The sequence below is a fragment of the Bufo gargarizans genome, chromosome 2 (genome assembly GCF_014858855.1).
Source record: "Bufo gargarizans isolate SCDJY-AF-19 chromosome 2, ASM1485885v1, whole genome shotgun sequence".
Lineage (NCBI taxonomy): Eukaryota > Metazoa > Chordata > Amphibia > Anura > Bufonidae > Bufo > Bufo gargarizans.
Genome location: NC_058081.1, coordinates 213,234,294 through 213,261,666, shown reverse-complemented (window position 1 = coordinate 213,261,666; position 27,373 = coordinate 213,234,294). Strand labels below are relative to the sequence as shown.

Here is a 27,373-nt window from a genome sequence, read left to right as displayed (position 1 = left end):
TTGCAAAGCGATCGCAGCAGCCCTGATGGTTGAGAGAGAGGGAGCCCCCTCCCTCTATTAACCCTATGGATGCCGCTACTGCGGCATCTATGGGGTTACAGCAGTGTCAGCATAGAGCTGACACACGCTGCTCACACACAGAAGGGGGACCGCATCGGGGGCAGGGGACAGGGGGAATCGCTGGAAACTGGGGAGAGGGGGGCAGCATTTCACTACTTACAGGAAGGGGCTGCAGGAAGGGGCAGACCGCATCGGGAGGAAGTGGCAGGAGAAGATGATGGACAAGAAGGGGGCACAGGTCGGGGCAGGAGGGGGCGGACCGCATCGGGGGCAGGACAAGAACGGGGCACAGATCGGGGGCTTCAAGGGGGCACAGATCGGGGGGGGGGGGTGGGGGCTTCAGGACACATTACCGATTTCAGGCTCTGATCTGCAGAGCGCAGATCAGAGCCTGAAACCGGCATTTTTTTCACTGCCGCGATCCGATTGGTTAGTCTGCACAGACTAACCAATTGGATCGATTGCCGGCAAGGGGCCACTCTGATTGGTCCCTTGCCGGCATTACTGCACTGTATGCTGTCCGTGACAGCATACAGGGCAGGGGCAGAAGCTTTAATCCAAGCGCTTTGCAGCGCTTGGATTAAAGAGCTGCCAGAACGTATATATACGTGGTAGCTGCACGGGGTATGTGCAGCTATCACGTATATATACAGATTGCAGTCGTGAAGGCGGTTAATGATGGTAATGATTAGAGATAAGAGAATCAGTGGACATTAGGCGTTCTTATTACTACTGGGGGCTCTATTGGAGGGATACGCATTATTTCTACCAAGAGCACTATGAGGTGCTTTAATACTACTGAGGGGTCTGTAAAGAGCTTTATTACAACTGGGGGAACAATAGGGGGGCCTTTTTTTCTACTTGGGGCTCTGTAAGGGCATTATTAATATTGGAGGGCTCTTCTATTATGAATGGGGGCACTCTTGGCGAGCACTATCACTGTTGGGGGACCTGTAGGGGGCAGTATTACTAATGAGGGCATTCTAGAAGGAAATTACTATTGGTGGGACTATGAGGAGCACTATTACTATGGGGAAAATTTTCTGTATGGCACTCATTTTTCTTCAGGATAGTATTCAGGGGTACAGAAAAGTGAGGAAGCTAAGATGTCCGTGTGTCACACTCTGCAGAGACGAGGCGGCTGAGAGAAGTTGAAGTCTTCAGTGCTAGTGTCTGCGGGGGTTGGGGGGGGGGGGCGACGATTGGTCGACTTAAAGATTTGGGCCATATGCATTGGGGCTTGGGCCCTGGATCTTTTTAGACCCCAGCAACACCCCTGATTAGTGGCAAAAAAATATATATTATTTGCCATTCAACGGTGCAGTTATATGTTCTAAAGCCTTTTGAGGTGTGTTTAAGTGGAAAAAAATAAAGGCCTATTTGCCATTTAGCAGTGCAGTTATATGTTCTAAAGCCTTTTTTGGCGTGTAGTAGTGTAAAAAAATAAAATATATTATTTGCCATTCAACGGTGCAGTTATATGTTCTAATGCCCTTTGTGGCGTGTATTAGTGGCACAAAAAAGTATTTGCCGTTGTCTGGTGAAGTGAGAAAATTACTGGTGAGTGCTGCAGCATCTTCACAGTACACCAAGCTCAGTGCTGTACATTGTATTGCAGCTATGCTTGGTATTGCAACCATTCACTTGGATTGAGCTGCACAAAGGCTATGTAAACAAAACACAAAATAGGCCTGGGTCCTGGGAGTTGAACCCCCAGATATTGATGACCTATCTAGAATAGGGATGCCCAACCTGTGGTCCTGCAGCTGTTACAAAACTACAACTCCCAGCATGTTTGAACAGCCTACATCTATTAGGTCATGCTGGGAGTTGTAGTTTTGCAACAGCTGGAGGGCCACAGGTTGAGCATACCTGATCTAGAAGAAAGATCATCAATATACTGCTCCCAGAAACCCCTCTGCCTGAGCATTTATTAATCTAAACACAGGGAGAAATTTATCATGAGAGTAATATTTGAAGTCAATTTTCCTTGAGCGTGCATTGATGTACTTTTTGCCAAATTTATCAAACAACAGACATTACTTCTTAAATTTGTCTCATCTTTAAACCTGACTCTTTTTGTCCAGAAAGACTGCTCTATTTTTCTGCACCATCCCCCTACTGGAGTAGGACTTTCTTTGTGACTTTTAAAAAAAAGTCCCAGTTATAAATGGGGAGTGAAAGTCATTACCATAGCTAACCATCCCCACTTTTAATCCTACTGTACTTTTTAAAACTTGAGTGAGTGGTGTAAAAATGCAAAAAGTTGCAAAAGTGTTTTGCAAGTCACCTCAAAAAGTTGCTAAAGCCCTATTGTGTGACTTTTTAAAGAAAGAATTCTTGAGTGCACAGCTTGATAAAGTCCCCCCATAGATTTTATTGTAACTGGTACATTGGTTTTATGGTATCAAAGTAACATGCTGCTAGAAATATAACTACAAGTAGGGCACAGTGCACCTTGCTTGGTATTAACTGCATTCAATTTTTGGTATTGCATAGCACCTCTTGGATATGTGTCTAACTTCAAGGTAACTGGATACACCAGCACTTCCATTTCTCTGGCCTGGAGTTCCACCATTGGAGCTACTGAATATAAAGTGTCCTGGAGCCCTGCAACTTCAGGTTACTATAATATTTATTCTTACATTTCACAATGTACGATGTAACCAATGACCTGTATAAAGGACACAAATGTATTCATAAAAGACACCTTGTTCTTATCATTACAGACACACCTAAAAGTCAGTACCTGGCTGCAAATATCCGGTCATACCATATTACAAATTTACAGCCAAACAACCGGTACATTATGAATGTTCAGGCAGTTTACAGCAACACTGAAGGTCCACCAGCCACTCTGGTTCAAAGCACAGGTAAGTCTCAGGTATACAAAAAAGCTTATTTTATAGTTTATGGCTTAAAGGGGTTATTCAGGTTCACCATGAATGAGTGGAGCATTAGAGCTTTTTATGCTCCAATTATCCCCCTTGCCCTGTGCTGAATTATGCAGGGCAAGAGCTGTTTGTTTATATTTCTGCACTGCTAGGTGGAGGCTTCCATGGGGAGTCTGTTACATCACCGGATCTCAAGAAAATCGCTCCGATGTCCAGGTTCCGAGCTTTAAGGCATGGCCAAAAGTATACAGATTAATTTCATGCTGGCAGCTCCGGGTGCCATGGGTGCAGTCCAAGGAGATCACGGACTGCTCCATATTAAAGGCTTTTCAGATTTGTTACTCAGATCAGAATAGGACATGCTCTAAAGTTTTTTTTTTTACATGAACCCATAGTCCAATGTATAAATTACTGTAATACAGAGTGTGTGGACCCACTATGATAACAGAATGGATTTGACAGGTCTATTACTTAGGGGGTTTTCTAAGTGGCACCACTTTTTAAGCATTTTACCACTGTACAGGAATCTGGACCTCACTGTAGGGGAGTAGCCTCCATTCAGTGACAGCTGAACCCAATCCAAGGGTCCTGAATACACCCAAATCAGAGGTCCTGCATATTTCTGTCCTACCTTTAGGCCCAATTTCCTAAAGAAACGTCTATAGTAAAGACGTTCTCCAATGAAAAATATTCAAACAATTTTAAGGCTGCACATGCATTTGAATATTTTTTTAATGGCATGTAATTAAAAACCTAGTATAGCCACTGAGTTATTCAATATATTATTTCTGTATTGCACCAACTGCTCCTTCCGTTATTTCTCTGCCCACCTCAGTAACCTGCTTAGTTCCATCCTTCAAATGAATTAGTGACAATTACAGGGAGAGAACTGCAGCAAAAATGCACTCACTTTGAGAAGGGACATATTTCCTCAGCTGCTTACTCTTTACATTAACGGAGTTGTGTCATCTGGGACTTTGATAGCATATTGCTAGGATATGCCATCAAAGTAAGAAAGGTATTGTTTCCACCTCGAAAACCCACACCTATATGGCATTCGTGGCATCACCAATGCTACCAATGTCTCAGATTATGCAACCCCTTTAATCATGGAATAACCCCTTACATACCATGGCACTGTTCTTCCTACTGGAATCTCTATTCTTTATGGCCTGAACTACACCCCATTGATTAAGGATGTTGTACTCGTAACCAAATGAGGTAAGTCTACCCTGTCTTTGTTCATGACAATAGCAGCTCTAAAGGAAACCCCATTTTTCCTGCAAACTGCTTCACAACCACTTGAACGAATGACCAAGTCTAAATCAGATCATGGCTTCAGTCTTCCTAACTTTTCGTTGTTCATTTATTTTTGCAGACTCCAATCCTGTTCAGCTCCTTCCTGTTAAAGGCTTGCAGATTATTGATACTGGAGTCAATAACCTCAAACTATCTTGGAAGAAAACACCTGGAATAACACACTACAAAATTTCATGGGTGCCATTTGATGGTAAGGTCTTATTATTATTATTACTTGTATATTATATTAATAATAATAATATATTATTGTTATTAGTAGACTACTAATAACAATAACAATAGTAATAATAATATTATATATAATCAATTAAAGCTTTTTAGCACACATTTATTAATTTACACTATAGTTTCTATAAGTACGTAAATACTGCAATAAAAATAATTTGTTTTTTCAATCATAATGTTTTTATTGATTTTGTAAAATTTTAACAGTTTACAGTAAAAGTAACGAATCTCCTCCCAGAAAAAGGTATTTCTAGTAATATAACTGCATTTGGGGCTAAAGGAGTGATTTTTTTTTATGACAAATTTATAATAAATTATTCACTGTATTGTATTAAATTATTTTAATCAATATACAACTTATTTGGGTCTTTTTATAATAGCTAAATTATTCCCAAAGTTTAATATCTCCCTATACATGTTTTACATTAATCATTAGTTCTTTTCTCTCTGATTTATGTTGTTCTTTGACAGACAGAATAACCTACGGAACCACTTTGTTCAGTTAAAAATGGAATCTTTATGGGCCTATTATATATTATAAGTCATTATGGGAAATACATGTATCATTTGTCATATCTGTTGTGGCTCCCATAAAAAATTCTCTTTTCGAAGCAGTATATAGTTTTATTTTGTACAGTAAAAGTAAAAATGTAAATTATGCATTGTATACCGTGATACAGTTTGAAAAGTAATACGAACCGTTAACATTATAGCTAGGTATACATGTGAAAAAAGGATGTATATACAGTATATTACAGCTAAAACATGCAATAAATACAAAATATACTAAAAACTAAATATCTAACAATAAAGTGTAAAAGTAGTTCCAGTATTTTTAAATGCTTTAAGATAAGATACAGTTATAGTATTATTATTGACTTTCAGTGGGGATCAGAGATGGCCACTTGTTTTATTAGGACCTCATTTTATAATTCAGAAAAACCATCCCCCCTGTTTATTTGGAACACGTAACTGATATTTGGTAGCAATTGAGGAAATCTGGAAAAACAATATGTATTATCTATTATCTCTAGGTGGTGCTAGAAACTCAAAGATTGTTAGCACAGACTCTTCATTTTTTTCAATACCTGACTTGAAAGAGAGCACTACTTACAATATTTATGTATCATCTATTGTTGGAAACCGAGAAGGAAGTCCTGTTCTTCTTACAGCAAAAACGTGTGAGTATTCAAGATGTGTTTCCTTATCAGTAACAATTACAGAGCAATCTGTATAACCACATGAAGTACATACACAGACACATCATGCAGTTTATGAGGTCATGCCATCTAATGCTGTACCTACTTTAAAATGTTTTAGCAAAAGTAGTAATGGATCCCTGAAGCCATTGCTAGTGATCTGGATCCTTACAATCCTTTAATTAAATTAAAAAAAAACCCACTATGGGCGATATTTATCATTCTTAAAGGCTCATGCACACGACCGCATGCCCTCCAAGATATACGGTCGGTGAGCAGGCCATATGTCCCGGAGCGGCATACATCGAGCGCACACAAGCGCACAGCATCATAGGTTACCCGCAGGGATGCCCACGGGACTATTGTCCTGCACTCATATGATCATATGAGTGCAGGACAGTAGTCTCGGAGGGCATACGGTCGTGTGCATGAGCCCTAAGGCTGAGTTCACATCACCGTTTAGCTTTCCGTTCTTCTGATCCATCAGAAGAAGAGAGAGTAAAAAAAACTGGATACTGTAAAAAAAAAAAAATTATGATTCTGTTGCATCAGTTGTCATCCGTTTGAGCCATTTCCGTCTGAGATCCGTTTTTTAGAGGGGGAAAAAAAGTCCTGCATGCAGTACTTTTGTTTCCGTCTAAAAAAAATTAGACGGAAATGGTTCAAACGGATGACAACTGATGCAACAGGATCCGTTTTTTACTGGATCCTGTAAAAAATCTGATTTGTTGCAATCCTATGCATAACTGATGCAACAGGATCTGTTTTACTGGATCCTGTTTTTTTTTCCCTGTCTCTCTTCTTCTGATGGATCAGAAGAACCGAAAACTAAACGGTGATGTGAACTCTCACCCTAAGTATGTCTGTTTTTTGGCTGTTATTAGTATTTTTGGGTCAAAATTCTGCAACTTCTACACACTTAAATTCGCTACTTTTTCTATCTGGCCTTTGGAGAAGTTTTGAGTTTAGAACTGAAGACAGATTTACAATTTGTGACATTTGTAAAAGTTACAGAAAAGTCACACCTCTACTCGCAACCCCTGGTTTACAGAAATAGGTGTACACCACATTGCACATGCTCCAAATATAGCTATGCACTATTTTCGCACGACCTCACAAAGCAAAGACAGCTTTAAAGGGCTTCTGTCACCCCATTAAACCGTTTTTTTTTTTTTCTTTACTAATAATCCCTACACTGCGATCTCATCATACATAAGCTAATTAATGATTTTCGTTCAGTAGAATTTGTTAAAAATCGATTTTTGAAATATGTAAATTACCTTGCTACCAGCAAGTAGGGCGGCTACTTGCTGGTAGCAGCCGCATCCTCCGATGGTAATGACGCCCCCTCTGCTTGTTGATTGACAGATCCCGTCCGCTGGTCCTTTCTCTGCTGGCCCTGCCTGTTTTGATTCAATATCTGGCGCCTGCGCCGCGGCCGTACCTCTCTTCAATCTGCGCAGGCGCACTGAGAGGCAGCCACTCGCTCGGCCGCTCCATCCTCAATGCGCCTGCGCCGATGATGTCACATCTACACCCGGCGCAGGCGCATTGAGGAGCGAGCGGCCAAGCGAGTGGCCGCCTCTCAGTGCGCCTGCGCAGATTGAAGAGAGGTACGGCCGCGGCGCAGGCGCCAGATATTGAATCAAAACAGGCAGGGCCAGCAGAGAAAGGACCAGCGGACGGGATCTGTCAATCAACAAGCCGAGGGGGCGTCATTACCATCGGAGGATGCGGCTGCTACCAGCAAGTAGCCGCCCTACTTGCTGGTAGCAAGGTAATTTACATATTTCAAAAATCGATTTTTAACAAATTCTACTGAACGAAAATCATTAATTAGCTTATGTATGATGAGATCGCAGTGTAGGGATTATTAGTAAAGAAAAAAAAAAAAAACGGTTTAATGGGGTGACAGAAGCCCTTTAAAATTGACACCAATTGGTGTCAGACAAATGATAAAGTGAATATTGTTATAGTGGCATAGACAATGCGAGTACCCTGAAATTATATACAGAAATATTTGGATACTAACAGAACAGCTCAAGTTCAATCTTCTTCCACTTCAGTTGGAAGTACAAGTTAGGTTACTTTCACACTAGCGTTTTCAGTTCCGCTACTGAGATCTGTCATAGGATCTCAATAGCGGAAGAAAACGCTTCAGTTGTGTCCCCATTCATTGTCAATGGGGACAAAACTGAACTAAAAGAAACGGAATGCACCAAAATACATTCCGTTCCATTTGGTTGCATCCCCACGCGAACAGAATAACACTGCAATCAGTGATTTTCTGTCCGTGATGTGATGTGGAGCAAGACAGATCTATCCTGACACACAATATAAGTCAATGGGGACAGATCCGTTTTCTCAATAGACACAATAGTAAACGGATCCGTCATGGCTATATAAGACATAATACAACATGATCCGTTCATGACGGATGCATGCGGTTGTATTATTGTAACAGAAACGTTTTTGCAGATCCATGATGGATCTGCAAAAACTGCTAGTGTGAAAGTAGCCTTACATTTGGGATTGATGTCATAATACATTTTTCAAACCAGCACCTGCTTCAGAATAATTTTTTAACTGCATGCAATTACAAATGTAGTATAGCCACTGAATTATTCAATATAAATATATTGTATTTGCATAGTGCCACCTGCTGTTTGTTATTTTCTTTAGCTCTCTGTCCACGTCAGTAACATGCTCAGTTCCATCCTCCAACTGCCACCAACCAGATCCTTAAGAAGCTGTGATAACCACAGGGAGAGACCTGCAGCAAAAAGGCACTCCCCTATCAGCTGCCTACTCGAAAGTGAAGCAGCACTGCTCTATTTGGTTATATAGGAATGCCGGAGAGAGCCGAGAAAGCACATGGCTATTTTTGGCAGCCCATAGAAAATAATGGAGAGTGGATATTCATGCGCAGCTGCTCTCTGCTCACTTCAGGGGTCCCATTCTGAAAATAGATTCACCTGACATTGGTGGCATATCCTAAAGTTGGATTTAGACGGGACGATTCTGCAGCCGATTGTCTGGAAGGAAGAGTTCCTTCCCAACAGTCGGCTGCTCATTCAGTGAAGGAGACTGTGCATTTACTTGAAGAGATCTCCTCCACTGTATGAGGATGAGGGATCGCTATTGTGATCCCTTGCCCTCATACAAATTCATGATTTCTGAGCAGCAGATTAATGTTTAGACAACACGATCTGCTGTCCAGAAGCCATGATTGGTGGTGCCTGCATGAACGACAGGATCACCCGATGAACAAGCGTAGATTGTTGGGAACGGACGTTCTCAGGAACTGTTGTTCCCAATAATCTGGACGATTATTGACTCATGTAAATGCAGCTTAATAATTTGCCACAAATGTCTCAGATGAGGCAACCCTTTAATCATGGAATAACCCCTTAAGTACAGTGACACTGTTTTTCCTACAATTGATCTACCGTAGTGCAAGTTACATTTGGGATTGATATCATAATAATAATAAAATAAAATAAAATAAAAAAAAACACTGCTGGCTGTATCTGCCTGTTTTACCAATTATTTTGGTGTCATTGGGGATATTGCAAGTTACACAATCTGTAGATCTTTTAAGATCACTTTCTAATCATCTTGAACGGAAAAAATTGATAACGTTTAAGCACTTACAGTAGCTAATTTATTAAACAAATGTAATAAAGGTTACCTTTTAATAAACTAAAAGTAAAAGGGTCTATAGTTTTCGGACCATGTTAGGCTACTTTCACACTTGCGTTAGAGGATTCCGGCAGGCAGTTCTGTCAATCTGTATATAAGCAGACAGGAATTGTAGACGGAACCGAATGCGGATCCGTTTCTATTTTTTTTCACATTTTTAAAGGTCTGCGCATATACCTTGTATATGTTTTAACAATTTCAAGAGTAAGGGCTGATTCACACAACCGTGCTGGGTCCGGGAAATATGGTTCATGTGTTAGCCTTGTCTCCTGGATCAATTGCTGCACCCCTGACCCGAGCTGACTGCATCATATGGGGTAATTTATTAAGACACGTGTTTTAGATGCGTTAAGGACACGGCCCTATTTCACCTTAAGGACCAGGCCATTTTTTGCAAATCTGACCAGTGTCACTTTAAGTGCTCATAACTTTAAAATGCTTTGACTTACCCAGGCCGATCTGAGATAGTTTTTTCGTCACATATTGTACTTCATGAAACTGCTAAAATTGGGTCAAAAAAGTTAATTTTTTGGCATAAAAAATACAATTTTTACCAAAATTTTTGAAAAATTAGCAAATTTCAAAGTTTCAGTTTCTCTAATTCTGTAATACATAGTAATACCCCCAAAAATTGTGATGACTTTACATTCCCCATATGTCTACTTCATGTTTGTAGCATTTTGGGAATGATATTTTATTTTTTGGGGATGTTGCAAGGCTTAGAAGTTTAGAAGCAAATTTTGAAATTTTTCAGAAATCTTCAAAATCCCACTTTTTATGGACCAGTTCAGGTTTGAAGTCATATTGTGAGGCTTAGATAATAGAAACCTCCCAAAAATGACCCCATTCTAGAAACTACACCCCTCAAGGTATTCAAAACAGTATTTTCAAACTTTATTAACCCTTTAGGTCTTCCACAAGAGTTAATGGCAGATTGAGAAACAATTTCGAAATTTCTATTTTTTTGAAAATTTTCCAATATAATCAATTTTTTCCAGGAGTAAAACAAGGGTTAACTGCCAAACAACACTCAGAATGGGTTGCCCTGATTCTGTAGTTTGCAGAAACACCCCATATGTGGCCGTAAACTACTGTTTGGCCGAACAGGAGCACATAGAAGGAGGGGAACACCATATGGGTTTTGGAAGGCAGATTTTGCAGGACTGGTTTTGTTTATACCATGTCCAATTTGAAGCCCCCTGTTGTACCCCTAGAATAGAAATTTCAAAAAAGTGACTCCATCTAAGAAAGTACACCCCTCAAGGTATTCAAAACTGGGTTTACAAACTTTGTTAACCCTTTAGGTGTTCCACAAGAGTTAATGGCAGATGGAGAAACAATTTCAAAATTTCTATTTTTTTTTATTTTCCAATATAATCAATTTTTTCCAGGAGTAAAACAAGGGTTAACTGCCAAACAAAACTCAAAATGGGTTGCCCTGATTCTGTAGTTTGCAAAAACACCCCATATGTGGTCGTAAACTACTATTTGGCTAAACAGTAGGACATAGAAGAAGGGGAACGTCATATGGTTTTTGGAAGGCAGATTTTGCTGGACTGGTTTATTTACACCATGTACCCTTTCAAGCCCCCCTGATGCACCCCTAGAGTAGAAACTCCATAAAAGTGACCCCATCTAGGAAACTACGGGATAAGGTGGTTGTTGTTTTGGGACAATTTTAGGGGTAAATTTGATTTTTGGTTGCTCTATATTGCTCTTTTTTGAGGCAATGTAACAAAAAAATTAAATTCTAAAATTGTTTCTACATTCGCTATTTAGTTTTGTGGAACACCTAAAGGGTTAACATAGTTTGTAAAGTAACTTTTGAATACCTTGAGGGGTGTAGTTTCTTAGATGGGGTCACTTTTTTGGAGTTTCTAGTCTAGGCTACATCAGGGGGGGCTTCTAATGGGACATGGTGTAAAAAAAAAAAACTGTCCATCAAAATCTGCCTTCCAGAAACCGTATGGAGTTCCCTTCGTTCTATGCCCTGCCGTGCGGCTATATAGCCATTTATGACCACATATGGGGTGTTTCTGCAAACTACAGAATCGGGGCAATAAATATTTAGTTTTGTTTGGCTGTTAACCCTTGCTTTATTACCGGCAAAATGGATTCAAATTGAAATGTTGCCCAAAATGGGTGTTTTGGCACCGTTTTTTAATTTAATATTTTTAACACCGTTCATCCGAGGCGTTTGGTCAAAAGTTATTTTTATAGCGACGACTTTTACGCACGCGACGATGCCCAATATGTATGGCTCTCAGACTTTGGAGACACTAAGCAGGCATCCTAAAACTGCGGCCCTCCAGATGTTGTAAAACTACAATTCCCACCATGCCCTGCTGATGGCTGTAGGTTGTCTGGGCATGCTGAGAGTTATAGTTTTACAACATCTGGAGGGCCGCAGTTTGAGGATGCCTGCACTAAAACTAATATTTTTTGGGGAAAGAAAAATTGTTTCCGTGTCTCCAAAGTCTGAGAGCCATAGTGTTTTATGTTCTCTAGTGGACTGTTGGGGATTATAAAAATTTAGTACTCCGTGGAAGTGTGATACTCCCTGAAGCAATCGATAACGCAGAGGCCCGGATGATCGGGGCACGTGTCACATTGAGTAGTGGTGTCCTTTTGTATCCCCCTCTTGTGACACACTCTGCACTTTTTTGGGGTTCGTCCCTTCTTTCCAGTATGTGGGACCACACCTGGAAAGTGTTGGCCAGGGACGATCCGGGCGCCTCCAGTTCCCGAGGTACTCCGGCCTGCTCTTTCCCGGTCCGAAAAGATCAGGTCCTTGAGGACTGCCTCATAGAACTGGGGGGGCTGGTGGTGGTGGTGGGGGGGGGGGCAAGTGGCAGGGGGGGGGGGGGAGTCTGGGGTCTGATAGATGGATCAAAGAAAGTTTTGAATAAAAGTACTTTTTCTTTTTTTTTTTCCTAACTAACTTTTCCCTTCTTTCCCTGCCTAACGGTGCCTCTCCCTCACTGACCCTAACCTACCTGGGTGGCGATGGGTGCAGGAGGGTGATGGATGCCGATTAGGGAGACGCAGGAGCTGGTGCTGGACGATGCTGCCGGGTGCTCGTGCAGAACAGGAAGAGGAGGGAAGAATGGAGCGCAGGAAGTTTGAATCTCGCGCCTCTCTCCCCTGAACCAATCAGCACCCTGGACAGCGGCGTTCAGCACCAGGGCCAGCACCGCCTCTTCAAATCTTCGTACTGCAATTGGTGGTGTGTAATCACGCCACCGATCGCAGTCTTTTTCCAGTTCATCGGGTCACAGAACACCCGAATGGACCGGAAACGCAGAAAACCGCAGGTCTGAAATGACCTGCGGTTTTCTGCGATCGCCGATACGGCGGGGTCAAATGACCCCCCCTGCGTTGTTACGGGATGCTGGCTGAATGATTTCAGCCGGCATCCCGTTGTGATTAACCCCGTGGCGCCGGAATCCCGATTTTAAGTTAGGACGTACCGGTACGTCCTGTGTCCTTAAGGACTCGGGTAATAGGGCGTACCGGTACGTCCTGTGTCCTTAAGGGGTTAAAACAGGCGAAGAAAATGATAAATGAGATGGGCTTGCCAGCCCGCCCCCTTTCCCCTCCCACACCATTTTTTAGACCTGGCGTGAGTGGGGAAAAGTCGCAGATTCAACTGCAAATCCCCTTTGTGACCGAGTCTGCAACAGATATACAACAAAAATTTCAGTATATATAATAATACATAACCCCCATAGTGTTTTATGATAGTTTCACAAGTAATGGGGAGGAGAAAGAACCAGATAACACACAGAAGAAAATAGACCGGAGTCTAGGCCTCAAATCTAAGGGAGAGGGATGGTGACCTCCTAGGAATCCCTAGACATCTCCCTGACTTCTGCACATATGAGTAGACCCTGAAGGTGGAAATACTCATACATCGGACCCTTAGCCCTTGTGACCCTGGAAATCCCTAGGAGTGGTGGCAGGGAATGAGACTACTGGTTCCTTCCCAGATGAAGGAACCAGCATCTCACTGAGGCCTAGAAAACAACAAACACAAGCGAACAACAAAATGCAAAACAAAATGCATTCAGCTTAGAGAAGAATAGAGGAGCAGGAGATCCAAAGGAGCAACACTCCAGTTCAACCAACTCCAGCAGAAAATATCAACCGCATGGTAAGCAGTGTGAGTCAGAACTAAATAGAGCCTCAGTAATGAGCTACACCTGACAAGAGGTGTGGTCATTACCAAACAACAACACTGTAAGGTGAAAACAGAGAGACTGTCAGATACCCTCAAGTGCCGCCAGTCTCTCAGATCTTCTCACCCCTGTCTTGGGAGGGACCATGACATATAGTTCCTATCTGATCTCGGGTCTACTGTACTATACTTACATGATGATTAGTCAGTTTGGGTCAGGGGAGCTGTGGTTGGTCTGGACCAAGCAGGGTCATGCGATTCAGCCCTAATCCACTTTTCCCTTTTCTTTTAAATGTATCTAACTGAATTTAATATTTATTTTATGTAGTAGACTTACCAAGAGTGGACTCACTTGAAGTAAAAGAAACAACAGGGGAGAGTGTGTTACTGAGTTGGTCTGGAGTCAACGGGGCATCCTCATATCTTTTAACATGGAGGTTAACTTCAGGTAAGGAATAATCATAACTGCATTCATAGCAATACTGTTGTGAACTACTAATACCTACATACTGTTCTTTGTAGGCTGGGTGTAAAAATGTGTGGTCCAAAGCTGAAATGGTAGGACTTGCTTTGTGAATAAAAAAGTATCATAGAACTCTGAAGTGGTTTTAACAGCTATGCTCCTGTATTTACTTACCTCATGTACATTTCCCTTATGGTTTTTTTTCCAACTTGGACTCTCCTGACCCGTTTTAACATGTAAAAAAATCCCTCTGGTTTGTATCCATCCTGACTGCCGTACTTGCATTATGCACTTCTCCTTTCTCTCCCACACCTCCAGCACTACCCCTAACAGTGTCATTTAAAGGGACAGAGACTGTATATTGATTTTATTTTATTTTTATTGTGTATAGATTGCATCAATTGTATTAAAAGTGATGGGATATGAGTTTGTAATAAATGTCTGACTAAGTGCATTGTGAGACAGCCACATTTTATTTTGTTATAACATTTGGAAATTGCTGTACGGTAGTAGCAGGCTGTGCACTGGCATTTGGGGAAATTAGTGAGCATCCCTTTTTTTGCACTTTACATCTATGCCAGCAAGAGAGTTAAGTCTATCACACTGCCTGCTGGATGAAGCGCAAAACTTATGTATAGGTCTGCACCTCTATATTACTTTGCCACTTAATCCAGCAGCGCAGAGGGACTTGAGACCGGAAAATGCCCCCCCATAGTGTCCACAGTACAATTTCTGTTTTTTAAGCTAAAATCAGGAGTTAATCCTAAACACAAAAAAAGTATAATGGAATAATAATGAAGATAGAGGATAAATAGTTGTAATGGGAAAAAATCTTTTAAAAAGTGAACATTATTTTCATTACCTTAAAATATAGAACTATACTGATATGTTATCTTCAGATATAGGCAAAGCTATCAAAAGAAAAAACATAATGCATTATCTTTACAGAGTCTGATGCCTCCATGGAACAACTGGCAGCATCGTACAGATCATTCAGGCTCACTGGATTACACTATGGAAAAACCTATGTTTTTGCAATAAAACCATTGTTTGGAGAAATGGAAGGACCAGAGAAAACTATAACTCAAGCTATATGTAAGAATTTATAGTTGTATAAGTAATTTAAAGTTGGATGATTTTATATAAATACAGTTATTGACTGTATACTTTATGCAGCTTTCTAATTTACTTTCTGCATCAATTAAGGTCTGGCCCAAATTCTTTTTCAAGAGCTGTTTTGGTTTTTCCACGTAATCTTTATGTTTTTTGGTGCGCTGAATCCAAAAATGACCTTGATTTTGTCATAGGACATCACGTTTCTTGACAATTTAGGTAACTATGTTAAATAAGGCAATACCTCAAAATAAATGGAAATAAACTTATAAAATGAAAGTTTTATTACAATTTTTTCATGAAAATCCTTTTCTGAACTGAAACGAGCTCACCTACACACTAAACTCGATTCTTCTTCCCTGTGAGGCTCGTTTGGTGCATTTACGCTTGTGAGTAGCATCTGGAAAGTCTTTCTGAAGCATCCAACAGTAGTCTGCCATCATTGTAATGCTCTATTTTCCCTGGTATCTCCTTTCCATCTCTTTAATGTCTTGGTGGAATCGTTCACCTTCTTCCTCACTCACAGCACCCACATTTCCAGGAAAGTAGTCAAGGTGGGACTGGAGGAAATGCACTTTCAAACTCATCAGGCAACCTAAAGTTTGAAATGCTTTCAGCATTCGTCCAGCAATCTTTTTGTAGTGAGAAAAAAATGTTGGTCTTGTATAATCTTCAAAGTCAGAACTTGATTCGTCATCTGGTTCAGGTATGACTTCACCTTCATTGGAGCTAGGTGTCTCTTCCAAGGTAGCAGGGGGCTTGGGTACTGGTATATCTGTGCCATGGGGGATGGGACGAATTGCTGAGTGAAGATTGGGGTATGAAATGGAATGCTTTCATTTGGAATTAAACCCTTTCACATCGCATTAACAAAAGTAACAGTCGTCACTATGGTTCTTTTGCTCTCGCCATACCATAGGAATCCCATAACGGAAAGATTTTTTCTTACCCTTGAACCAGTTTCGGAGGTCCTCAACACACCGTTTGTACACTTTATGAGGCGCCCAAACTTTATCTTGATCTCCAATTTTTAGTCCAAAGTATGCGAAGTATACTTTTTTCACAAAGTCTGTATATTCTGCTGTTGCTTCAACACTGTATATTCACCACAGATGAAACAGAAACTGTCTGGCAAATTAATACACTTTTGTGGACCCATAACATAACGGTTAAAGAGTGACAAGCTAACATGAACTTCGATGAAAAAGTGTGAACAGCCTAGAACCAAGAACCTGATGAGGATTCGTGCACAAGTGTGGACTGCAGGAGAGAGCAGCTCACAGTGCTGGCCACACCCCTGCACTGACCGGAGCTGTTGCTATCTGCCCTGTGTCTCCCTCCCACTGAATTCTTAAGGAAATATTAACCCCTTCTACCATTAGAAGCACAGACTCAGGGCTGAGGCTTAGGCTACATGCACACGACCGTGCCGTTTTTTGCGGTCCGCAAAAAACAGAAGCTGCCCGTGTGCCTTCCGCAATTTGCGGAACGGACGGCCCATTGTAGACATGCCTATTCTTGTCTGCAAAACAGACAAGAATAGGACATGCTATATTTGTTTTTGCGGGACCTCGGAACGGAGCAACGGATGCGGACAGCACACGGAGTGCTGTCCGCATCTTTTGCGGCCCCATTGAAGTGAATGGGTCCGCACCCGAGCCGCAAAAACGGTCGTGTGCATGAGGCCTTACACATACAGCATGCTGCTGAGTATCTCAGTAGTCAGACATGTCACTCAGAGCAGCACTTATGTATATATTGCTGACCATCAGATTTACAGTGCTATACTTTTTTTTACATAACTCGGACAACCCCTTTAAGGTTTTTTGGGGCATTTTATATCTTAAATGCACTTATGTGAATTAATTAATATTAATTTGGACTTTAAATTTGGTTAAAAACCCATAATATAAAAAAATACCAAAAATTAAATTTTTTTTATAAATTTGAATACAATTTTGCATTTTGTGGTAAATCATGACGTCTAGGAGTTTTTCCAATATTTTATTTGTTATCAGCAAACCAAAATACATGGAAATTAGATGAAAATAATCAAACAGCTTTTTAGTCGCAGACCTGTGCATAGTTTTCAAGATCTCTCTCTTGTGAATGGAACCTTTCTTGTTTAAATGTAGATGCTGAAAACCAGTCCTGGTAATTTCCTTCCCACACAGGTCAAGTGTATCCAAGCTCTCTCTTGTAATGTAACTCTCTAATCAAGGCATAATCAAAACAGGCTTTTCACCCCTTAGACTACAAGGAAGAATACTGTTACAAAAATATTATTTTTGTGAACATTTTATAGAACTTTAACGGTGTATTACATTTTTTTTGCTTTATGTACAATATTTTTCCTACAGATGGACCAGTGAAAAGACCAGCCATTCCCATCCCCACTGTTCATGGACCTAGGATAACGACATCTATTGAAAAGACAACCACGTCAACACCAGTTGAACGTCCTCCACTAACATTACCACAAATTTCCAGATCTACCAGTTCTGCTGCCAGAGGAACTTCAGCGTCTGTTTCTGAGCCCAGTAAATACTTATTTTCAAAATTAAATGTTTGTGAACATAATTTTCTAGTGCCCTGATTTTCTAAACACCTAGACTGACCTAACCTACCAAAATGTATGGTTTGACATATTTTAGAGACATGCCAGTCAGCATCAGTAAACTGGTACCTTAATTGGTTCCCAAAACCATAGATAACCTAAAGCCCATTGGCACCACTCAGATTTTCAAAAAGAATTTCCAAAGCAACTTTCTAAGCAAACTGGTTTGAATATTTTCTGCATTCATTCTTTTTATATTGAATATCCATTGTAGTTCAATGGAATTCATGAATTTGATCTTCTGACCTATAGATAACAAGCATATTTTTGGTGGATTTTTACAGAAGTAAATGCTCTAAAATAATATGTATTTTTAACATGTATTTATGTATTTATTTATTAATGATATGAGAAATAGATAACCCCTTTAATAAGCAATTATTTAATATTAGGGGACGGTAGGTACCCTATTAATTAAAATACATTAGTTATTTTTTCCTAAGCATAACATATTCAGATTTAATTTTTGTTTTGTACTCAGCAATTATGAAATGTGACACGACTACCGTTAAAAAAGCAAAATTAATTTTAAATGCTTTTGTTATAACATTGGCTACATTTGCATTCAGAGCCTAATTACTATAATAATTTATTTCCTTTCTTCCTCCTCAGTCTGTGCAAAGTTAAAAGGCTGATATAGTATTGCTTGTGGATGAGTCTTCCAGCATTGGGCCTGGTAATTTTAACAAGGTCAAAGATTTTCTCTATAGAATAGTATCATATTTTCCCAAAATTGGACCCCAAGGGGCACAGGTAGGATCAATGCTATAGCTTTGTGCTCTTATCAATGCTATTGAACAGTTTTATACATTTGAAGCCTTTCTCTAGATTACAAAATATGTATTTATGAAGTAACTGTACCTTAAAGGTTCTCACAAGAAATAGTTTATGGAATGAGTTTCAATACCTGGTTTAAAGAAACATAAGAGAACATTTTTTTTTAAGATGTAATCTTATATGGCTTTCTTACAGTTGTAATTATCTTGTTTATATTTTTAACAACTAAGGCCTCTTTCACACTTGTGTTGTCCGGATCTGGCGTGTACTCCACTTGCCGGAATTACATGCCGGATCCGGAAAAACACAAGTGAACTGAAAGCATTTGAAGACGGATCCGTCTTCAAAATGCTTTCAGAGTTACTATGGCAGCCAGTACGCTATTAAAGTCCTGGTTGCCATAGTAGTAGTGAGGAGCGGGGGAGCGGTATATTTACTGTCCGTGCGGCTCCCGGGGAGCTCCAGAATGACGTCAGAGCACCCCATGCGCATGGATGACGTGCCATGCGATCACGTCATCCATGCGCGTGGGGCGCCCTGACGTCACTCTGGAGCGCCCTGGGAGCCGCACGGACGGTAAGTATGCTGCTCCCCACTACACTTTACCATGGCTGCTAGGAACTTTAGCGTCCCGGCAGCCATGGTAACCATTCAGAAAAAGCTAAACGTCGGATCCGGCAATGTGCCGAAACGACGTTTAGCTTAAGGCCGGATCCGGATCAATGCCTTTCAATGGGCATTCATTCCGGATCCGGCCTTGCGGCAAGTCTTCAGGATTTTTGGCCGGAGCAAAAAGCGCAGCATGCTGCGGTATTTTCTCCGGCCAAAAAACGTTCCGGTCCTGAACTGAAGACATCCTGATGCATCCTGAATCGATTTCTCTCCATTCTGAATGCATTAGGATAAAACTGATCAGGATTCTTCTGGCATAGAGCCTCGACGACGGAACTCTATGCCGGAAGAAAAGAACGCAGGTGTGAAAGAGCCCTAATACTATTCTTTTCAGTTTTGTCTAATTCAAGACACATAAATGCATATTTTGTACTGTTGTTTTTGTTATGTACTTGGCATTTTTTGTCTTTGTTGCTTCTTTTAAAAGATGCAGTATTCTCATAGCTCTTGGCGTTTTTTTTCAAGCTTTTTGTCAGCACTTTTTCTATAGGGGAAAAATACCATGAAGAAAACTCCAGTGTTAAGACACACTGTGTGCAGAAAATGTCAGTAAAATGACAAAAACTGCAGCAAAAACCTCATGTGCCAAAAAATGATTGTGCTTTTTTTTGCCATTTTTTACAGGTTAAAAAATAACAGAGCCACATTAATGAGCATAAGAATCCTTACATAAAAAGGGTGCAGTATACTGTACAGCAGTTGTCAGCAACTTTTGGCACCCCAGCTGTTGTGAACTACAACTCTCAACATGAATGTTTTATTTTTATGGGAGTACTGAGAACACTGCTTGGAGTTGTAGTTTCACATCAGCTGAAGTGCTTTAGTTTGCCGACCACTGCTTTACATTATGCCCCATTATGATTGTCCTACTATGTGTAAAGGCCAAGAACTTTCTAGGGCTGACACAGTATAGACAAAATATGAAGCTAATGCAGAACTGTATTTTTTTATTTATCTTGGTTTCTAATGAAAAATAAAAGTAATAATACCTTAATCCCCAGGGGTTAACGTGGACATATGTTCCATATGTACATGTCTAAAAAATACTGCTCCATTCTTTTTTGTACTTTTTCTGTATGGCACAATTATATATCTAATTATAATCTTGTAGTATTGTTTATTAAAGGATTTATCTAAAATTAGCAAAAATGTGGGCCATAGAAGGGATGGTATAAATAACAAATATAGAAGTATTTCTTTCCTGTTCAATTGCCTGCCGTTCCAGAACTGCTACTCCAGTCCTCCCTGCTGGTCTTTGTCTGCAGCACTTATCACTCCAACAACACTTGATTGGTGCAGCCAATCACTGTCCTCAAAAATACATTGTGGAGGCCAGAAATTGGCTGCATCGGTCACATGTTAGTGACGTGCCGCCAGCACTGCAGCCCTGTAAGCAAAGACTGGAAGGAAGGTCTGGAATGGTGGTGCTGGAGAAGTGGGCCATTTACCAGAAAAGTAATGCCTGTTTTAATATCTTGCAACATCTCCTGCTTGTGCTCCATTTTCTCCTAATCTTGGACAACCCTTTTATATTCAGCAGGTACAGTCAGGTCCATAAAAATTGGGACATCAACGCAATTCTAACATTTTTGGCTCTATACACCACCACAATGGATTTGAAATGAAACAAACAAGATGTGCTTTAACTGCAGATCTTCAGCTTTAATTTGAGGGTATTTACATTAAAAATGGTGTAGGAATTACAAAAGTTTGCATATGTGCCTCCCACTTGTTAAGGGACCAAAAGTAATGGGACAGAATAATAATCATAAATCAAACTTTTACTTTTTAATACTTGGTTGCAATTCCTTTGCAGTCAATTACAGCCTGAAGTCTGGAACGCATAGACATCACCAGATGCTGGGTTTCATCCCTGGTGATGCTCTGCCAGGCCTCTACTGCAACTGTCCTCAGTTCCTGCTTGTTCTTGGGGCATTTTCCCTTCAGTTTTGTCTTCAGCAAGTGAAATGCATGCTCAATCGGATTCAGGGCAGGTGTCATGGTCTTACCTTCTTGCTGTTCTCCTTCGTTTGACATGTGCTGGCGGCCATCTTGGTTTCTGCGGCTTCTCCTTCCCACTGGGAGGAGCTGGATGCCTAGCTCATATATATAGGAGGTCTGTGGCTTCAGTTCCTTGCTTGGTCCTCCTGTGTTCACATGCTTCTAAGACTGCTGCTGCTTCTGGTTCCTGATCCTGGCTTCGTCTGACTACCCTGCTGGTTCCTGATCCTGGCTTCAGTCTGACTACCCTGCTGGTTCCTGATCCTGGCTTCGTCTGACTACCCTGCTGGTTCCTGATCCAGGCTTCGTCTGACTACCCTTCTGGTTCCTGACCTCTGGCTTCGCAAGACCCTGCTTCGGTTTAGCCATCCGTTTGGACTTTTGCCTTACAGCTTGATTTCCAATAAAGCCTCCTTATTTCCACTTATCTCTTGTTGTACGTCTGGTTCATGGTTCCTTGACATTAGGACCAAGCCACGAATTCTGACGGTACAGGGCCATCCTCGCTACCTACGCTGGTTGCCAGACTTGATCAGCAGGATCACCTGTTGGGTCGGTTCGCCGTGGCGTTGCAAACCCTGCTTGAACGCACGGCTCATTTAGCTTCCATTGCCGATGGGTCGGTTGTCGCTCCTGGGCCCGCTCCTACTGCCGCTCCGGTTGTTGCGCCAGAGTCTACCCCGACACCTGTTGCTGCGCCTGCGGTGTTTCGGGGTATGACCGGTTCTGCCCCCCTTCCACAGCGCTTTGGGGGAGAGCCAACTCAGTGCCGAGGTTTCCTTAACCAGGTGGGCATTTATTTCGAGTTGCTGCCACATGCCTTTCCTACTGAGAGATCAAAGGTGGGCTTCTTGATCTCACTGCTCTCGGACAAGGCATTGGCCTGGGCCAGCCCTTTATGGGAGAACAACAATCCGGTGGTTGCCGAGTTTTCCGGTTTTGTTGCTTCTCTTCGGAAGGTATTCGATGTGCCGGCTCGTGCTGCCTCTGCTGCGAAGCTCCTTATGTCCATCAGACAGGGTTCACAATCCGTAGCTAAATACGCCATTGAGTTTCGTACCCTGGCAGCAGAGGTGGGCTGGAATAATGAGGCTCTGGTCGCTGCTTTCTCTCATGGTCTCTCGGATGCCTTGAAGGATGAGGTTGCAGCTAAGGACCTACCAGTGGAGCTCGAGTCCCTTATTTCTTTCCTGATTTTGATTGACACCAGACTCAGGGAGAGACCTTCCTTTAAGGAGAGCCTGCGGAGGTCTTCTAACAGATTGGCGCCTACGTTTGCTGTCCCACCCGTGCCTCCCTCTCCTCCCACGCCTCCTGGGGATGACTTGTCTGGGGGTGAACCCATGCAGCTGGGGTTTGCTCGCCTGTCCGAGGGGGAGAGGGTACTCCGGAGACACGAGGGCCGATGCATGTACTGTGGTCTCGGTGGGCATTTTCGGTTGGCATGCCCGAACCGTCCGGGAAACGCTCGCACCTGAGATCCTGTCGGGGGCAGATCTTGGGTGGAGTCTCCTCGTCCCCGGTTTCCCGTGTTGACAAACCACTGATTACTGTTGTCCTCTCCTGGGTCGGGGGCTCGGTGACGACCCAGGCGTTGGTGGACTCTGGTGCTGGTGGTTTGTTCATTGATAGTGTGTTCGCTGCCGCCAATTCCATTCCTCTGCAGCCTCGAGGTTCCCCACTGGCTCTTGAGGCGATAGACGGCAGACCCCTTCTGCCGCCACACGTGACTCAGGAGACTCTTCCAGTGGGGATGGCCATTGGTGCCGTTCACAGAGAGTCGGTCTGTCTCCAGGTTATTTCGTCTCCACACTACTCGGTGGTCTTGGGGTACCCCTGGCTCCAGAAGCATAATCCGACTTTCGATTGGAGATCGGCCGAGATCCTCTCGTGGTCACCGCAGTGTGGGGCTAGTTGCATCCATGGGCCTGTCAAGTTGCTGTGTACTTCCTCGGACTCTCTGTTGCCTCCTGAATACGAGGAGTACCGGGATGTATTCGATAAGGTGCGTGCGGTTGCCCTACCTCCGCACCGCCCATACGATTGTGCCATAGAGTTACAATCTGGTGCCGTTCCTCCTCGTGGCAAAGTCTATCCACTGTCGGTAGCGGAGAATGAGGCCATGGAGGAGTACGTGAGGGAGGCGCTTTCACGCGGACACATTCGCAAATCCTCGTCCCCGGCAGGGGCTGGATTTTTCTTTGTGAAAAAGAAGGGCGGTGAGTTGAGGCCTTGCATCGATTACAGGGGTCTCAATCGCATCACGATCAAGAACGCTTACCCGATACCCTTGATTTCCGAGCTGTTCGATCGCCTCAAAGGGGCCACGGTCTTTACCAAACTCGACCTGAGGGCGGCATATAACCTGGTAAGGATCAAGGCGGGCGATGAGTGGAAGACCGCGTTTAACACCAGGACCGGTCATTATGAATCCTTGGTTATGCCCTTTGGGTTGTGCAATGCGCCCGCAGTCTTCCAGGAATTCATCAACGATGTTTTCCGTGACCTGTTGCAGCAGTGTGTGGTGGTCTATTTGGATGACATCTTGGTATATTCTGAATCCATGGAGGCTCACATTCTGGATGTCAGACGAGTGTTGCAACGGTTACGAGAGAACAAGCTGTTCGGTAAGCTTGAGAAATGCGAATTTCACCGATCCCAGGTAACCTTCTTAGGTTACATCATTTCCACTGAGGGGTTCTCTATGGATCCTGAGAAGGTTTCGGCTGTCTTACAGTGGCCCCAGCCCAGTGGTCTTCGTGCCCTGCAGCGCTTTTTGGGTTTCGCCAATTATTATCGGAAGTTCATCAGGGACTTTTCCATGCTAGCCAAGCCTCTCACGGATCTGACCAGGAAGGGCAGTAATCCCCAGGTCTGGCCGCTCGAGGCCATCCGAGCTTTTGAGGCTCTAAAGTCCGCCTTTGTGTCGGCTCCGATTCTGTCGCATCCCAACCCTGGGTTGCCTTTTGTCCTCGAGGTGGACGCGTCTGAGACGGGAGTAGGCGCCCTCCTGTCTCAGCGTAGAACACCAGAGGGTCCTCTGCTTCCTTGTGGGTTTTACTCCCGGAAACTGTCTTCCGCGGAGTGCAACTATCAGATTGGTGACAGGGAGTTATTGGCCATCGTGCAGGCCCTTAAAGAATGGAGGCACTTGCTCGAGGGCTCGGTGGTTCCGGTTCTCATCCTGACGGACCACAAGAATCTGACCTACCTCTCTGAGGCCAAGAGATTGACACCACGTCAGGCCAGATGGGCTCTGTTCTTGTCACGTTTTAATTACGTGGTCTCCTACCTACCCGGTTCCAAGAACATCAGAGCGGATGCCTTATCACGGCAGTACTCCGAGCTGTCCGGGGAGGAGTCGATTCCGACTTCGGTCATACCTCCGAATCAGATCCTGGCCGCTATTCGCACCAGCCTGACCTCTCCCCTGGGTGTGCAGATTTTGGCGGCTCAATCTGGTGCTCCCTCTGGGAGACCCAACGGCAGATGTTTTGTGCCTGAGGAGTTGCGCACTCGGTTGTTGCGAACCTACCATAACTCCAAGGCCACGGGGCATCCTGGAAAGAATCAGCTGTCCTGGGCTGTTTCACGTCTGTTCTGGTGGCCTTCTCTACGTTCCGACATCGCCGCATATGTAGCGGCATGCTCCGTTTGTGCCCAGAGTAAGTCCCCTCGGCACCTTCCGTTGGGCCTTTTGCAACCCATAGCCACCGGGGAGCGTCCATGGTCACACCTGGGGATGGATTTCATTGTGGACCTCCCTGCATCCCGAGGCCATACGGTCATTCTCATGATTGTGGATCGGTTTTCCAAAATGTGCCACTGTGTTCCTCTCAAGAAGTTACCCTCTGCACAAGAGTTGGCCTCGATTTTTGCCAGGGAGGTCTTCCGGTTGCACGGTTTGCCCAAGGAGATTGTGTCGGATCGGGGGAGTCAGTTTGTGTCCAGGTTCTGGCGCGCCTTTTGCTCCCAGTTGGGGATTCATCTCTCTTTCTCCTCGGCCTACCACCCTCAGTCCAATGGGGCCGCAGAACGATCCAATCAGGCCTTGGAGCAATTCCTTCGTTGCTATGTCTCCGATCACCAAGACAATTGGGTTGACCTCCTGCCTTGGGCTGAGTTTGCCAGGAACACGGCGGTGAACTCTTCCTCTGGGACGTCTCCCTTCATGGCCAATTATGGGTTCCAACCTGCCGTGTTACCGGAGGTATTCTCTCCCCAGGATATTCCGGCTGTGGAGGATCACCTTTCCGTCCTACGTGCTTCTTGGGTACAGATCCAGAGGTCCCTTGAGGTCTCTGCGCAGCGCCAGAGACTCCAGGCTGATCGCAGACGAGCGCCCGCTCCTTCCTACCAGGTCGGAGACCGTGTATGGTTGTCCACCCGCAACCTCAACCTTCGAGTGCCCACTCCCAAGCTGGCGCCTCGCTTTGTTGGTCCCTTCCGAGTGCTTCGCAGGGTAAACCCGGTAGCCTATGCCCTTGCGCTTCCTCCTGGCATGCGGATCTCCAACGTGTTTCATGTCTCCCTGTTGAAGCCACTGGTGTGTAATCGTTTCACTTCCTCGGTTCCTCGGCCTCGTCCGGTCCAAGTGGGCAATCGTGAGGAGTATGAGGTGAGCAATATCCTGGACTCACGCCTGGTCCGCGGTCGGGTGCAGTTTTTGGTCCATTGGCGTGGTTATGGTCCAGAGGAGCGTTCCTGGGTTCCCTCCGCAGATGTCCATGCTCCTGCCTTGCTCCGAGCCTTCCATGCACGCTTCCCTCAGAAACCGTTCTTTACTCCGCGGAGGAGGGGCCCTTGAGGGGGAGGTACTGTCATGGTCTTACCTTCTTGCTGTTCTCCTTCGTTTGACATGAGCTGGCGGCTATCTTGGTTTCTGCGGCTTCTCCTTCCCACTGGGAGGAGCTGGATGCCTAGCTCATATATATAGGAGGTCTGTGGCTTCAGTTCCTTGCTTGGTCCTCCTGTGTTCACATGCTTCTAAGACTGCTGCTGCTTCTGGTTCCTGATCCTGGCTTCGTCTGACTACCCTGCTGGTTCCTGATCCTGGCTTTGTCTGACTACCCTGCTGGTTCCTGATCCTGGCTTCGTCTGACTACCCTGCTGGTTCCTGATCCAGGCTTCGTCTGACTACCCTTCTGGTTCCTGACCTCTGGCTTCGCAAGACCCTGCTTCGGTTTAGCCATCCATTTGGACTTTTGCCTTACAGCTTGATTTCCAATAAAGCCTCCTTATTTCCACTTATCTCTTGTTGTACGTCTGGTTCATGGTTCCTTGACAGCAGGTGATTGACTTGGCCATTGCATAACATTCCACTTCTTTCCCTTAAAAAACTCTTTGGTTGCTTTTGCAGTATGCTTTGGGTCATTGTCCATCTGCACTGTGAAGCGCCGTCCAATGAGTTCTGAAGCATTTGGCTGAATATGAGCAGATAATATTGCCCGAAACACTTCAGAATTCATCCTGCTGCTTTTGTCAGCAGTCACATCATCAATAAATACAAGAAACCCAGTTCCATTGGCAGCCATACATGCCCATGCCATGATACTACCACCACCATGCTTCACTGATGAGGTGGTATGCTTAGGATCATGAGCAGTTCCTTTCCTTCTCCATACTCTTCTCTTCCCATCACTCTGGTACAAGTTGATCTTGGTCTCATCTGTCCATAGGATGTTTTCCAGAACTGTGAAGATGTAACTTCTTTAGATGTCGTTTGGCAAACTCTAATCTGGCCTTCCTGTTTTTTAGGCTCACCAATGGTTTACATCTTGTGGTGAACCCTCTGTATTCACTCTGGTGAAGTCTTCTCTTGATTGTTGACTTTGACACACATACACCTACCTCCTGGAGCGTGTTCTTGATCTGGCCAACTGTTGTGAAGGGTGTTTTCTTCACCAGTGAAATAATTCTTCGGTCATCTACCACAGTTGTTTTCCGTGGTCTTCCAGGTCTTTTGGTGTTGCTGAGCTCACCAGTGCGTTCCTTTTTTAAGAATAATGTTTTTGCTATCTCTCTGATGGGTTTGTTTTGTTTTTTCAGCCTAATGATGGCTTGCTTCACTGATAGTGACAGCTCTTTGGATCTCATCTTGAGAGTTGACAGCACCATATTCCAAATGCAAATAGCACACTTGAAATAAACTCT

At 43.5% G+C, this 27,373-nt stretch overlaps 1 protein-coding gene across 1 annotated transcript in view; it reads left to right on the top strand.

Moving 5' to 3' along the window:
• LOC122925784 (collagen alpha-1(VII) chain-like) overlaps positions 1–27,373 on the top strand; it is a 556,601-nt gene that overhangs the window by 46,105 nt on the left and 483,123 nt on the right. Inside the window, 9 exon segments of the mRNA XM_044277135.1 lie at positions 2,560–2,693; positions 2,792–2,933; positions 4,333–4,464; positions 5,534–5,680; positions 13,906–14,025; positions 14,989–15,135; positions 17,514–17,693; positions 18,383–18,396; positions 18,398–18,523. Coding sequence (XP_044133070.1) covers positions 2,560–2,693; positions 2,792–2,933; positions 4,333–4,464; positions 5,534–5,680; positions 13,906–14,025; positions 14,989–15,135; positions 17,514–17,693; positions 18,383–18,396; positions 18,398–18,523 — 1,142 coding nt within the window.